Consider the following 15,240-nt stretch of genomic DNA (forward strand, 5'->3'; position numbering starts at 1 on the left):
CCCGCCGCCTCCATTAGGGAAGGGGCGGGGAAAGCGGGCCGCGGGCACGCAGGCCCCGCCCTTAGGGTGGGCGGGGCCTCCTGGCCGTGATTGGACAGCGTCGCTAGTGCGCGGTGACGTTGCACCTGCACGGGAAGTGTCAGAGAGGAGCGCGGGATCTGCGAAGTGAACGCTCTGGTCTGTTTGGGAAGCGGCTCGAGCCAAGCGTTCCGCGGCCGGTTGCTCCTCGGGCTGCTTCCCGCGAGCGTCCTGCCGTCGCTCCCCGCCGATTCGGAGGGCCTCGCAGCCTGCCCCGACCCGGGTGAGCGTTCGCGTAGGCCCACTGGAAGCGCGCTCGCCGCGTGTCTGTGTGTGTGTGTGTGTGTGTGTGTGTGTGTGTGTGTGCGCGTGCGTCTGGGGGGAGGCGGTGACCCTATGCCCGCGATGCCAGGAGGGGAGCAGGGAGGAATGTGCTTTCGGAATTCCTGAGGCTCCAAGAAAGCTGAGCGCCGAAGATTTGTTGCTTTTTAAGTGTGGTGTTGGAGAAGAGTCTTGAGAGTCCCTTGGACTCCAAGGAGATCCAACCAGTCCATCCTAAAGAAAATCAGTCCTGAGTGTTCATTGGAAGGACTGATGCTGAAGCTGAAACTCCAATATTCTGGCCACCTGATGCGAAGAGCTGACTCATTCATTTGAAAAGATCCTGATGCTGGGAAAGATTGAAGGTGGGAGAAGAAGGGGACGACAGAGGATAAGATGGTTGGATGGCATCACCGACTCAATGGACATAAGTTTGGGTACTCTCCGGGAGTTGGTGATGGACAGGGAGGCCTGGCATGCTGCAGTCCATGGGGTCGCAAAGAATCGGACACGACTGAGCGACTGAACTGACTGAATTGACTGAGGCTCCAAGGATGCCACCACGTCTCCATCACCCATCTTCCTAAGCCTCTGAGTCACTGACCGGCCAGATCATTGTGTCCCCAGCCCTGAGAGGTGCCACGATTAATATTAGAGCCGAAGCCAGTGCAGCCACTGCGGAAAGGACCTCCTCCTGGAAGGCAAACAGATGTAATTGGTGCTCTATTCAGCGAGCACGTGGAAACCCTTATAAGGAGTGACGGCTTTGAGAAATTGATCCCTGACCTAAGATTTGAAGGAAGAGGCAACGCATTACAAAACCAAAGCCAGTGAACTCTCTGGCCACTGCCAAAGAGCGTCTACAATCCACGTAAACCTCTTTTTCCGAGGTACCATAGTTGCGTGTTCTTGCAAATAAATACAAACACACAGCATAGTATGGGTTCTTTTATTTATTAGGTTCCTGGTTTCAGAGAAGATGGCAGAGGAAGCAGACCTCTTGGGACAGGACTCTGATGGGGACAGTGAGGAGGTGGTCCTGACCCCTGCAGAGCTCATCGACCGGCTGGAGCAGGTAAGCAGCCCACATGGAATCCCCCTACTGCAAGCACAGCCTCTTTAGCTAGTCCAGCGCTGCAAATGTCAGGATTCAAGAAATGAGGGGATGGAATTCAAGGCTTCTTAGAAGAGAAGAGACTGTGTCTTACCATCTCCACAGAAGCAGGAAGTATAGGCACAGCCAGATAGAAACTTCATAATGTCGAACACAGAATCCTCAGGTGGGTCCAGTAAAGGTCAGCTTTGGGGACAGTTACAAGAACGGTTCACAAAGCAAGGATCTACTTGGTATTTGTGGGGACTACAGAAGTGCCTGATAGAGACTTAAAAGTTCTAGAAAATGCTAAAACACCTTTAGGAGAAAACTGGTCTCATCCTTCCTTTTCCTCCAGTTTCTTTTGCCAGCCATTCTGTACATTTCTACTGCTTGCCTCAGATCACTCCTGGGATGTTTCTCCTTTTAGTCATAGTCACTGTGGTTTATTGAGTATTACTCGTGTGTCAGGGTTCTTTATATTTCTGGTCTCATGAAGCCTTGGTAGTTAAAGAGTTCAGACTATCTGTGTTTAAATCCCTCCGTGCCTCTGGTCAGTTTTACAAATATAGGCAGGTTGTATAGTTTGTGTCTAGCGTGCCCTTGACTATAAGGTGGAGGTAATGGTAGTGGCTACCTCATGGAGTTGTTGTGAGGACTGAGTGACATGACGTGCGTAAAGTACTGAGTGTAGACTGAGGCATGTGAAGGGCTCACTGAGTGTCAGCCGTGAGCAGTAATGCTCTTCACAACCCCCTGAGGGAGGTACTGTGTTATCTCCACTCTGCAGATGAGGAAACTGGAGCTTCGCGATGAGAGGTGTAGAGTAACTCGCCAGGGCCACAGACAGCATCAGAGCCAGGAAGTGACCCAGGTCTCTCTGATTCAGTCCACCTGCTGCCTTATTGCTGTCCCTGCAATTGCCCCCTTTCCAGAACTCTCTTGTGTCTGTTACTTTAGGATTCTTCATTCTCCCCTGCCCTACATGCCATTGTGAGTGACAAAACCCAAGGAACGTAATTTTAACCAGTCAGGGAAATCCCCTTATTTCTGTTTTGTATATGAGAAACCCTGGAGCAGCCAGGTGAGGCTTTCTAGTTTAATAAAAATCCTGGGGAAGGTCTTATGAAGACTCTTCGTAAGTGTTAACAGAGATTCTATCAGCTTATTTGGGTTGCAATTTCCAAGTTTTAGAAATGTTACATAATCTTCCCCACATCCTAATTCTTATAGATCTCATTAGTGCTGAACCAGTGCTTTCTTATATCTCAATTCTTTGTATATGCATTCTTTTCAGATGTATTAAACAAACAAAAATCCTTGAAAAAATAAATTCTATCACAAACCTTTTTAAGAATCTGGTGAAAACTCTGGCATTTCCTCCCAGAGCAATGCACATGTACACTCACACAGAATTGTGCATATACTATCTGGAGATTCACAGACACCCTGAAAATTTCAGACCCAGTGAGATATCACTCATACCCATCAGATGGGCAGAAATGAAAAAGGTGAACAGTAGGGAGTGTTGGCAAGAGTGTAGAGCCTTTGGCACACTTGTAAACCCACTCCAGTATTCTTGCTTGGAAAATCCCATGGACAGAGGAACCTGGCGAGCTGCAGTCCTTGGGGTCGCAAAGAGTCAGACAGGACTGAGCGACTGACGCGTTCCCTTTCATACCACAGTGGATGTGAAACGTGGTACTGTCACTTTAAAAAATAACTTGTCATTTTCTGTTGAAGAAGGCACACATATCCCATGGCCCAATTATTCTCTTCTCAGGTGCATACCTAGAGGAAGGGATATACACATAAAGAGGGGGGAAAAGAGTAGGAAGATGGATAAAAGCTCCTGCCGCCGCAGAGATAGCTCTCAGGAGCATCATGTAGAAGAGCAAACGATGGTTGCTAAGGAAACTGTACAGCTCAGACCCCTGCCAGGCTGTTGTCCAGGGCGGAGCTGGCCAGCATGGCGGCCGCACAGGCCGAGGCTCCGCAAGGGCCCGGATGCTGCCCCGGTCCTCGGGGACAGCGGGGCCCCAGACCGATGGCTTCTGAGTGTCCTCAGGGCTCCTCGGAAGGCAACCCAAGGACGGTGGATCTGACGGCCTCGGCAGGGGGTGAGCAGGAATTGCACCCGGGGCCTGAGGCTCTCCTGCAGTGATGCTCTGTGGGCGGCCGACCGCCTGGACAGCCGCTGTGTGGGGTGGCCTGACCGGCCACTGGTGAGCACGGCTCCAGGAGCCCGTGTAGGATACTCCTGAATGCTTGTAGAAAAAAAAAGATTTCAAACTTATTGCCTAAAACACAGAGTTTCTCATCTTAACGGTCGTGTGAGTTTGCTAAGGCTGCCTAACAAGTACCGGGGCGGGGCGGCTCCAACAGCAGAAGCGTGTCTTCTGCCTTCTGGAGGCTCCTCTGAGAGAAGCTCAGGGGCTGACACGCTCGGTCTCCCCTGCGGCCCCGCTCCTGGCCTTGGAGACGACTGGCTCCGTGTCCTCACGTGCTCTTTCCTCCCTGGAGATAATTTCACACAGAGAGTGAACGTCCACGAAGAAGAGAAGGCGCCCACGGACTGACCCTCGAGTCGCTCCGAATCCGCCTCCTACTCTTCTGCAAGGACACCGGCCACATTGGATTAGGGCGCCCCCTAACGACCGCATTTTAACCTCTGGTTTAACCAGTTTGTCCTTCAGCAGCTTAAGGCAGAAAATGAAGATCATGGCATCTGGTCCCATCACTTCATGGCAAATAGATGGGGAAACAGTGTCAGACTTTATTTTTTTGGGCTCCAAAATCACTACAGATGGTGACTGCAGCCATGAAATTAAAAGACACTTACTCCTTGGAAGAAAAGTTATGACCAACCTAGATAGCATACTGAAAAGCAGAGACATTACTTTGCCAACAAAGGTCCGTCTAGTTAAGGCTATGGTTTTTCCAGTGGTCATGTGTGGACGAGAGAGTTGGACTGTGAAGAAAGCTGAGCGCCGAAGAATTGATGCTTTTGAACTGTGATGTTGGAGAAGACTCTTGAGAGTCCCTTGGACTGCAAGGAGATCCAACCAGTCCATTCTGAAGGAGATCAGCCCTGGGATTTCTTTGGAAGGAATGATGCTAAAGCTGAAACTCCAGTACTTTGGCCACCTGATGTGAAGAGTTGACTCATTGGAAAAGACTCTGATGCTGGGAGGGATTGGGGGCAAGAGGAGAAGGGGATGACAGAGGATGAGATGGCTGGATGGCATCACTGACTCAATGGACGTGAGTCTGAGTGAAATCCGGGAGTTGGTGATAGACAGGGAGGCCGGGCGTGCTGCAATTCATGGGGTGGCAAAGAGTCGGACATGACTGAGCAACTGAACTGAACTGAACTGAGCTTAAGTCTTGCCCGATTCTTCTCAGGCCTCCTGTCCTTTATCTCCCAGAGTTTGCTCAGAGTCGTGTCCATTGAGTCAGCAACGCCATCTTAACCTAACTACCTCTTTACAGACCTCATCTCCAAAGACCTTCTGAGGCGCTGGGAGTGAGGACTTTAACATATAAACTGAGCAGTGGAGGCGGGCACATTTCCTCCCAGTAACAGTGACAAACAGATTGTCGTTAAAATTTTTTCAAAGTCATTTCAAACACAGAGCTGGATTTTAAAGGACTGAACTTAAACACAAGATTTTCACTAAAAATTTTGACAAGATTTTATTTGGACTTTTTGTACTAGTATAAACTTCCCCTAGTGTTATGTATTTTTATTATCATGATTTCATACTGTACATGAGAAATCTCCCCACATCTCCTCCATTTTGCCCAGCGTACCATACAAACATTGTCTTTTCTTTGAGTGCCCTGTCATGGGAAGGTTGTTAAGCACCGTGTAGAGATACAAACAGATGTAGTGAAATGACAGAAAATTAAACCCTAAATTCAGGTTAATGATCACCTTTGAGGAGGGAGGGAGAGAGGCAAGGGGACTTATAAAAAGATGGTATTCTTTAGTGAAGTTATGTGCACTCAGCTGTTTACCGCTGTTTTTCATTTTATGTATTTCATAAATTTTTTTTTTTACCTATACAGTGTATATTAAAGTCAGTTAAAAGAAAAACTCCTGCTGTAAGTCCTTACTGACAGTTTGATCTTTTCTCATTCATTATGCTGCTTGAAAATACAGACCCTCTTTCTGGTTAGTTTTATATATCTGCAAACTATTCCAGAAGCCTAAACACCTGAAAAACAAAAAAGAAAAAATTTTGCTGTAGTAGCAATAGCCAGTATTTAATAATGCTTCTGGATGGTGATGACTGGAGAAACAGAGGCTGAGGGTGTCAAAATGGATAAATGGAGCTTGCCTGGCCTGTAATTCTGAGCTATGCTAAAACTAAATTTTCTGTGATTGAAAGATAAGTGCGGGTTCCTCAGCCCCCTGCGGGTATTTCAGTTCCCTAAGCCTTGGTGGTTTCTGAAGTGTACCAAGCATCTGGGCCTGAGTCATAAATTAGGGATTTAACCTCTTGTTCCACAACTGCGTAACAGATGAGTTTCCATTTTCATCTGTGATCCTTTGTACTCTTATGCAGTTAGCAAATAACATAAAAGGATACCTGAATCCGTTTCCTCTCAGATATTGTAGTGATAAGTGAAAAAGTATTTGTAAAGTGCACCAAGCTTCAGGAAGGAAGAGATGGGAGGTTTGTAGAGCTCAACTTCATCTTTCAGGATGGAAGGGTGCTAGTGCCCCCTGGTGGGCAATATCGGGTATAGACCTGTGGACACCACGTGGGGTTACTCTCAGCTGTAAGTGTGCTAGGGACACAGGCTTCCCACTAAAGGAAATAAAGAAGCCGTCATTAAACATAACTTGTCTTCAAAGCACTCCCAGTATTTCCAACTGGTCGTTTTCTTTGCTGAGGTCGCTGTGATTTTAGGGGTATGTGCTGACTCACAGGGTTATTTTGCTCCATGGTGAGTAATGCTCTGTTTTGGCTTTGTCTCTTAGGCTTGGATGAATGAAAAGTTTGCCCCTGAGCTGCTGGAAAACAAGTCTGAAATCGTAGAATGTGTCATGGAGCAGCTGGAACACATGGTAAGCAGTGCCTGCCTCAGGGTCCAAAGGAGAGACCCTTAGGAGGTGTTTGAGCGCAGTGAAAGTCTGAGAGCAAATCTGTTTTGTTGGGTCCAGCCTAGTTTGGGGTTTTTTGTTTTTTAGTTTTTTTAATGTTAAATTCCTTATCTATGCTTACAAAGCCTGGGAGCTCCTGGGAACATCTGGAAGTCAGCTTCCCATGATACCCCAGGGATGTCAGCTTCTGAAAACCTGTTCTCAGCCTTCCCACGTTTGTGCATGAGAACAGCTGACAAGTGCAGGGCAGGGACCACCCCTCCCAGCATGCCCCCCAGGCCGCCGGCCCCTGGGTGCCCTCCTCTCTACGTTCCTTACCAGCCTGGCCCTGTAGCCTCTAAGTGTGTTGTTGTTTAACCGCAAAGTCGTATCCGACTCTCTTGTGACCCCGTGGACTGTAGCCCGCCAGGCTCCTCTGTCCGTGGGAGTGGGTTGCCATTTCTTTCTCCAGGACATCTTCCCAACCCAAGGGTCGAACCCACGTCTCCTGCATTGGCAGGCAGATTCTTTACCACTGCCACACCAGGGAAGCCCCCTGAGTATGTGGTCCTCGGCTTAGATGAGCCAGTTTCAGCCACTACCAGCCTCAGGCTAGCTTTAAAACGTTGGTATTTTACAGGTTCTCAACTGGTGTTTTCACATTGCTTTTAAGACCCGTTAGACATTTCTTACCTGCTGTATTATCTAGTTTACACTTGGGTTGGAGTTCTTCGGGTTGGAGTTCTTCTGACTGACCAAATTCAGATTCTATTGAAATGGTCTTTTTCTAAAAGTGAATGAGTACTGCTTGCACTGTGTCATGAGCTTGTGGTCACGTATTGTTTGTATAATTAAGAGATGAGAAGAAGATGAGAGCTCTTACACAGGGAGTATTTTGTCCTCCTCTGACCTCAGTGTAGCCTCCGAGTCCTCGGTGTTGCCAATGATGACGGTCCTCGCGGACTGCAGGCAGGTTGAACAAAAAAACGTTCTTAGTCTTTGACTCTCGTTTTTTTTTTTCTTTACAAACTTCTTTTTCTCTCTGAACAGGAAGAAAATCTCAAGAGGGCCAGGAAGGGGGACCTGAAGGTCAGCATCCATCATATGGAGATGGAGCGGATCCGCTTTGTCCTGAGCAGCTACCTGCGCTGTCGGCTCATGAAGGTCGGGGAGCCTGTCGTGGGGGCTGAGGGTCCTGGGTGGGGGCTGGGAGCGTCCCGGGCCTGGAAGCACTCCCCAGGCCCCACGTCAGGGGAGCCAGAGTCAAGAGGGCGACAGATTGTCCTGGAGGAGCAGACGAAAGGCGCGGGTGGCCGTCGGCCTCCTCCTCCGGGGACACTTTCAGTCTTCCTGCTGCGAGAATGGCGCCCCCTGGAGTGACCGCGGGGCAGTGCTGAGGGTGGAGGTGTTGGAAGGGGCTGAACAGACTACTGACCAGAGGGGACCTCGTCTTGAGAAGTGTTTTGCATGTCGTTCAGGCAGTGTCATGTGGACCGTGATAATGACATGCAGCTGTATCTGACTTATAAAAACAGAACTGCAAAAATTCTTACTCAGTGTTTTGTATGATGTCTGTTTTAACCCTGGGAGGTTCTTACCTCCTTGAAGATTCTTCTCATTTGGTTCCACTTGTCCTCTTAGTTACGACAAAGCAAATACGGCTGATTCTTGACCAGCATAGGTGTGAAGCGCACAGGTCCACTGATACACGGATCTTTTCAGTAAATATGTGCTATAAACGTGGTCCACGGTTGAGGCATCTGCAGGTGCAGAGCCTTGGATACGGAGCACCAACTGCAGAGTTATTCAAGGAGTTGGGGTCGAAGGTGTGGTTTCCCCAAACCCCCTGTTGTTCAGGGATCACCATGATCCCCGATGTACCATCTTCCACGTGCGGTCACTTCCAGTTCTGAGGACCGCTCACAAAGGCTCATCAGAGTCCTCTCAGTTAAACATTTCAGCCATTTATTTCCCTTAACTCTCCTGATCTCTTCCCTAAAACATTTGTCAGTATTCTCCTTAAATTATCCCACCTGTAACAGAACATGGAATTCCTCTTGTCATTTGGTCGCTTGTGTGAAAAGCAGGATGGTCACTTCCCTTCTCCTGGACATCAGACTGGGAGTAATGCCACCCGGGGTCGCATGGCGTCTCTGATGGTGACAGCCTGGGTTCATTCTGCACTTTCCATGAGTGCCAGCCTCTTATGTAATTTTTCAGCTGTCATGATTATTACCCCTTCCTGTCACTGTCCTATATTTGCATGGCTTGATTTTTGATCCTTCCATGTAGAGTTCAAAACTTGTCCCTCTTAAGCTTCTCCTTATTAAGCTGGGCAGTTCCCTGGTCTCTGGATCTCGATCTCGTCACCTAGTTTATTCGTTATCTCCGCAAGTTTGATGAGTGTGTCATCAGAGGTCTTACGTGGCTCGTTAATAGGACTGGGCCAGAGTCAGACATGGGTCCCCTGGGCCTTCCCCGTGGGTCAGCATCCGTCACTGAACCAGTGTTGAGTTGTCTATGAGTCTCTAGCCTGTACTGTCACCAGTCTCCCCACCCCTGCTCCAGCTTGTCCACAAAGGCATCAGAGACAGTACCGCCTGTTTGGAACAAATTGAGACACACAGCCTGCCTCTGCCCACCTTCAGCTACCAGGCCGCTCAGTTTTCTGTGTGTGTGGTTGGGTGAATCCTCTTCACGGTCACCAGTCACTTTCCTGTGAGTTCACAAACTATCTTTTCCAGTATTTATTCAAATACAATAACACGTATGACCTGAAGGACCCTGATCTGTGTTGACGATCCCCCTCCTCCTTTGTATATTTGAAAATCAGGAAACGCGCCTGCCTCTTATCTTTCCCACCCCTTCTGAGCTCAGTGACTGAGATTCTGAAATGGTAAGCATTCTAGTGCAGCAGCAATGACAGTCCACATGAACACGGGAGACACACTCAGGCCCCATACACATGTGAATTTAACTCCTCCTACAAGACAGTGGTTCTGAGCTGGAAGACCTCACCCCTTTGAGGATAAACGCTGCCTTCCCTCGGCCTCCAGCTCCTCCTCTTGCAAAAGGCGTTTCCCTGGCCCAGGTGATCTTGACAGCCTTGACCCCAAACAAGAGACTGCCCTTCTGGTTCCTGACCACTCAGCTCTCTGCAGCTTTTAGCTTTGTTGTCCTGTTTTCTGGTAGTTCTTAGCGTTTTCCAAGCCTCACCCATTTGTGGACTTTATCCTTGCCAGTGATACTCTCTGATTCGAGCGTCACTCCTCTGCAGCTCGTATGTTCTGTGTCTGTCTGTCCCGCCCCTGTGTCTGCTTTGTCTCGCAGAAGGACAGCTGTACAGCTACACGGAAATGCTGGCTGCAGCCCCATCCTGCCTCTTAAACTCCATTTCCGCTTGTCTCTCCAGAGTTTCCTTCATGAAACCCTTTCACCCTTTTTAAACTGTCTTGCTTTTTCAAGCCCTGGTCTTCCCTCTGAATTCTCTGAAACCTGCCTTCTTGAAGTGAGGCAGGCAGGTCTTATGATTACCAAGAGGCTCAACCATGAAGACCCACCTTTTTTTTTTTTTTCCTGTTTTTGGCCGCATGTGGTATGCAGGATCCTAGTTCCCCGACCAGGGATTGAACCTGTGCCCCTTGCAGTGGAAGCAGGAGTCTTAACCAGTGGACCACCAGGGAAGTCCCAAGTCTTGCCTTATTTATTACTTATTTTTGACTCTGCTGGTTCTTCACTGCTGTGCAGGCTGCTCTCTAGTCGTGGAGACTGGGGGCTGCTCTCTAGTTGCGGTTCGAGGTTCTTGTTGCAGTGGCTTCTGTTGTCACAGAGCACGGGCTCTAAGACTTGAGAGTTTCAGTAGCCAGCTCAGTAGTTGCGGCTCCCAGGCTCTAGAGCCACAAGCTCAACAGTTGTGGCACGCAGGCTTAGCTGCCCCGCGGCATGTGGGATCTTCCTGGACCAGGGATCGAACTTGTGTCTCCTGCGTTTTGGCAGGCAGATTCTTTACCACTGAACCACCAGAGAAGCCCAAGACTCACCGTTTTTAAAGTCACTTTCTAGATTAACCCCCACCTGTCTCAGGAGACTTGTCTGTGTGCCGCTGGAATCAGACAAGATGTTTGATGACCCACTTTACCAAACTAACTGATGGCATGAAGCGTTGACAGGTGTTTCCTGTCCCGCAGATAGAGAAGTTTTTCCCTCACATCCTTGAAAAGGAGAAGACCCGCCGAGAGGAGGAGCCTTCCATCCTTTCTCCGGAGGAGTTTGTCTTTGCCAAAGAGTGAGCCGGCGCGGACCCACCTTTATCCCCCCGGGCTTGGAGCGTGGGTTGCGTGGTTGTGTCCCTGAGGCCGGTGGCAGGGCCCCTGTTGTGGGTCTGGGGGCCCCGGCGGCTCCGCCGGGTGTGTCGTCACGGCATTGGGTGTGTGTCTTTCAGGTTCCTGGCTAACACAGAGACCTATCTGAAGGACACGGCCTTAAAGCACATGCCTCCCAATCTACAGAAGGTGGATCTCTTGAGGACAGGTGAGCAGAACATTCGCTTCACTCTCTTCCCTCGAACGAAGGAAAATAAATATGTAGATAGATGAGCAGAAAAGAGACAGAGAGGAAGGGTTCTGGGTTAAAAACCAAGAATCATTAAAAGCAGGTACCAGGGTAGCCGTTTGTAGCCACTTGAGCATCACTTTTATCTTCTTCTGGTTCAGAGGAAATTCTCCAAATGTAGACTCAGCCTCGTGGTATATTCAGTTACCTCCTGGGCATCCATGCTGTGCTGGGCTCTTTTGGGCATGGAAGCAGCCAAGGTCTCTGTTTTCTGGGCAGGGGTGAGGTGGGTGGGAGGGGCAGCCTCTCCTTCACAGATTCCAGGCTGTGCAGGGCCTGTCTCCCCACTCTGGGGATGGGGGGGATGTTGGCTAGGAGGCCTCCAGGGTGTCCCTCAGGGCTCCTGATCTTTATTTGTGAGCAATTTCCAGGCTAAGGAAAGGGGAACAGAACTGAGGTGGAAAGAGAAGAGGCACAGCCATCACCCCCTCACTCAGTCCCCCCAAGAGTCTGCTGAGCAGAGGGGCAGGGGTCCTGGGGGTAACTCCTGAGGTCGGCTCAGCCAGCAGGGGCCCTGGCACGTAGGCTCCAGTCCACACCTCATCTTTGCCAGCTCCCTGTCTCCGTGCAGGACCTCCCAGGGGGCCTGGAGTCCAGGCCCACAAACTGAGGCTAGGACAGCCCACCTTGAATGTTTATCCCCAATTACGTCTCTCCCCGACCCAGTCTGGGGGCCACGCTGTGAACCCTGCTGCAGGGGGCCGGCGACTTAGCTCTGGCCGCCGTACTCAGTTCTGCCTGAACAGCAGGCATGGATTCTTGCGCAGATCCAGAGGCCAGAGTCAATGGTCAAGCGTGCTGACAGCACGGGGCCCCCCAGGCATCTCCCCTTGGCCTGCCACACACACACACTCCGGTGTCCGTCCCGCTTCTTATCGGGACACCAGTCAGATTGGATTAGCGCTCCACCCTAATGGCTTCATTTTAGCCCTTTAAAGGCCATGTCTCCAAATCTGTTCTGTCCTGAAGTTCTGGGGCTCAGGGCTTCAACATGTAAATTTGGGGGGACACAATTCCAGGAGCAAGCCCAGCCCAAGCAGGGTTTGTGGAACTCTGAACTGGTCATTTTGGAGAACCTGCCTGAGGGACACAGAAGGCCCACTCCCTGTCCAGTTCAGCCTCTTTGTCTGCACATATGAGTAGAGTGGGGGCCACGAACCTCATCCCTGCCCAGCACTATCTGTTGTGTCCACTGGGTTCAAGCAGCTGGGAACCACCGATGGGCCTGTGTCGATTCCTGAGCTGGCCCAGGCCTTGCCTTCTACTTGATGCTGGTCAGCACCTCCTGACACTCAAGCGTTGCTTGTCTTAGGTCCCTTCCAAGGACCAGAGCCAGGCTCCCAGGACTGGAGCTGTGCAGGGGGCAGCCTGCCCTGGGCAGATCAGAACCTGGCTCACTCAGCCCAGATGCCCTGAGTCCCCCTCAGGCCCCTGGAGCATGGAAACCCTGCTGGCAGGGTCAGGGAAGGTTGTCGTAACCTAACATCCTTTGAGGGTTTCCTCGAATCAGCAGCTGCCCAGTGGGCCCAGCTGACTCTGCTGATGTTGGAGTCTCTGGAGGTCCAGAACCCGGGAGCAGCCCAGGGGACTTGTGCCTGACTTTTGCAGCCAGTTATCCTCAGCCTTCTCAGTGGACGGGGAACCACGGGCAGCCCCACACCTGAGCTGGGCCCTGAACACTGAGTGGTCCAGCAGGTTCTCTGGACCCCACTGGGTGGTGGGGCTCTCTGCTGGCAGTGCAGGGCTGGAGGAGCAGCCGGCTCTGGGCTCTTCCTGACGAGGTGCGGCTGGTGGAGGAGGAGGGGAACCAGCCTAACCTATGATCAATGGAGGGACATGGAGGGCAGCTTCCAGCAGTGGCCTGGGTTCCTCAGCCTGACATCCAAGGCCATCACCATGTGACCCCATCTCCCTGACATCCCAGCCTCCCGCCCTCTCCACAGATCTGTTTTCTGGCTCCGTTCTCATGCTGTGTCCTCCTGAGACTCTCAGGCATGTTTCTCTCCAGTGGTCCTTACTCCTTCCTCCCAGGCTTCCACTTATCTTAAGACCTCTCCACTTGTCCAGCAAGCGGGTCCTGAGTGAGACCTTGCAGGAAGTAGGCTGTTTCTAGAAGGAGCCCAGATCTCTCCTCAAATCCATGCAACAACCGCCCCTCCACCATGCTTTCTATCAAGGGTCCCTTCGTGACTGAGGCAGTTAATCTCAGCAGCTCTTCCCTCTTGCTCTTATTAGCTGAGCATTTGCTGATGACGTTACCATTCTTCTGGCAGTTCCCAAACCAGACCTAGACGCATACGTGTTTCTGAGAGTGAAAGAGCGGCAAGAAAACATCCTGGTGGAACCAGAAAACGACGAGCAGAGGTGAGTGATGCCTGCGCTGCGGACGGTGGGAAGCAGTCCCACCAGGGCTGCCGCTGAGCTGGGCGGGTACAGAATTCCCTTCCTTTTCCAGGGACTACGTGATCGACCTGGAGGAGGGCTCACAGCACTTGATGCGATACAGAACCGTTGCACCCCTGGTCGCTTCTGGGGCCATACAGCTAATTTAAAACCGGAAATAACTAACTGAGAAATGAGGCCATGGGACCTTAGAAGACACATTTTTGGAAACCCTGCATGCTACCCCGTGCCAAGGACAGCAGTGATCTCGGCGGTGCCGCGGGTCCCTGGGCCATGGAGATCTGCTCAGAGCAGCCCCCTTACTCGTCCTCAGCTCTGCCACTCCAGCCAGAATCAGCAGATGATGCTGCAGCCGTGCTGATCTTGCTGCCGGAGTCTCTGAAACCCCCTTGGTGGTGATGTTTGAACTGAGGAAAGTGAGGCCGGGGCAGTTCACAGAAAGCCATCACTGTCTGTGATGAGGGGACCCGTGGGCCCGACCTGACAGCGGCAGGAGCATGTGCTCAGCCCTCCTGGCAGGAAGAGTGTAAATAGCTCCAACCGCCTGGCCGCCCTTTGTGGAAGTCACTGACTCGTGTAAACTCACCTTCTGGAACCTCTCCTCTTGGACTTAGAGCTAACCTGTGTCACGCTTAGCTGAGCCTCACAACCCAACCAATAAACTTATTAGATCTGGGTTTTGTGGCAGAAGGAGCCGTGGGCAGTCCCCAGCGTGTGGTCTGATGAGGTGCATCCAAGCCGCAGCCTCCGCAGGCCAGCCTGCGGGCCACCTGCCGGCCTGGACCTGGTCAGAGCGGCAGCTGCGCTCCTGCGACCCGCGTTCACTTTCTCCAGGGAAATGGACGGAGTGCAACTCAGCGAACGGGCAGTGTCACCCAGGGAGGGATGTACAGACAGCAGATGAATTGTCTTCCCTTGAAACATGATGCAGAGGAACTGGGTTCCAGCCTTTCTTGCTCCCCAGGAAGGCAGGTTCCCATCTACACAATGTAGCCTCGTAGAGTAACCAGTGCGATGTTGCTGCCATTTCCAAGAGAAGACATTCAGTGAAAGCAGGGGGGAGTGTTTTTTATTCGTTAGTAAAAGCATTTTATATCTCATGCAGTACTTCATTTTCTCCAGAGCATTCTCACCCTTCTCAGCCATTCATTGAAAAACGTTCAGTGAGCAGAGCGTGCCGGGTACAGTCCAGTGTGCTGGGGTTCCACCCAGATGAGAGGTTCACTGACTCTGCTAGGTGGGAGCAGTGCCTCATGGAGAATCAGAATAGGGGCTCACCAGCATGCTTAGAGGGGGTGCTCTGAGGGGCTCTCACTAATTTCAGCTAATCTCACTCAGTTAGGCTGAGGTTTGAATAACAAGAAGGGGCCAGAGACAGAGCTCAGAGGGAAGGGCTTTCCAGGCAAAGAAAAGGTAGCTTGTGCAAAGGCCCTGTGGCAGAAATGAATTCTGCTGCAGTCAGTGAGGCTGGAAGGCAGTGGAACAGTGGAAAGGGTGCACGTGAGGTCTGCGAGGCGGTCTGGGCCCAGATCACTTCCTGCTTTGGGAGCAAGGACCCCCTGGTCCTCCAGCACCCTCAGAAGCAGGCAGGGCTGCTGGTGCGGTGCTGTGCTTAGTCACTCAGTCGTGTCTGACTCTCTGCAACCCCGTGGACTGTAGCCCACCAGGCTCCTCTGTCCATGGGGATTCTCCAGGCAAGAAT

The 15,240-nt window shown here is 51.2% G+C and overlaps 1 protein-coding gene across 1 annotated transcript; it reads left to right on the forward strand.

The window, feature by feature from the left end:
• Positions 1-126: 126 nt before the first annotated feature.
• GINS4 (GINS complex subunit 4 (Sld5 homolog)) lies at positions 127-14,642 on the forward strand. Its single transcript, XM_010846368.1, has 8 exons — positions 127-301; positions 1,300-1,414; positions 6,423-6,509; positions 7,575-7,688; positions 10,712-10,809; positions 10,966-11,054; positions 13,409-13,499; positions 13,591-14,642. The coding sequence occupies exons 2-8, from the start codon at positions 1,319-1,321 to the stop codon at positions 13,685-13,687; spliced, it is 672 nt and encodes a 223-aa protein (XP_010844670.1). The 5' UTR covers positions 127-301; positions 1,300-1,318; the 3' UTR covers positions 13,688-14,642.
• Positions 14,643-15,240: the final 598 nt, after the last annotated feature.

Source organism: Bison bison, unplaced genomic scaffold, assembly GCF_000754665.1.
Source record: "Bison bison bison isolate TAMUID 2011002044 unplaced genomic scaffold, Bison_UMD1.0 scf7180017864236, whole genome shotgun sequence".
Lineage (NCBI taxonomy): Eukaryota > Metazoa > Chordata > Mammalia > Artiodactyla > Bovidae > Bison > Bison bison.

Excerpts from the sequence above, each read along its gene's own strand:
- GINS4 (XM_010846368.1), top strand. The coding sequence starts at position 1,319 with ATGGCAGAGGAAGCAGACCTCTTGGGACAGGACTCTGATGGGGACAGT. Across the intron at positions 7,689-10,711 it reads TGCGCTGTCGGCTCATGAAG|ATAGAGAAGTTTTTCCCTCA; the intron begins GTCGGGGAGCCT and ends CCTGTCCCGCAG. Across the intron at positions 11,055-13,408 it reads GGTGGATCTCTTGAGGACAG|TTCCCAAACCAGACCTAGAC; the intron begins GTGAGCAGAACA and ends TTCTTCTGGCAG.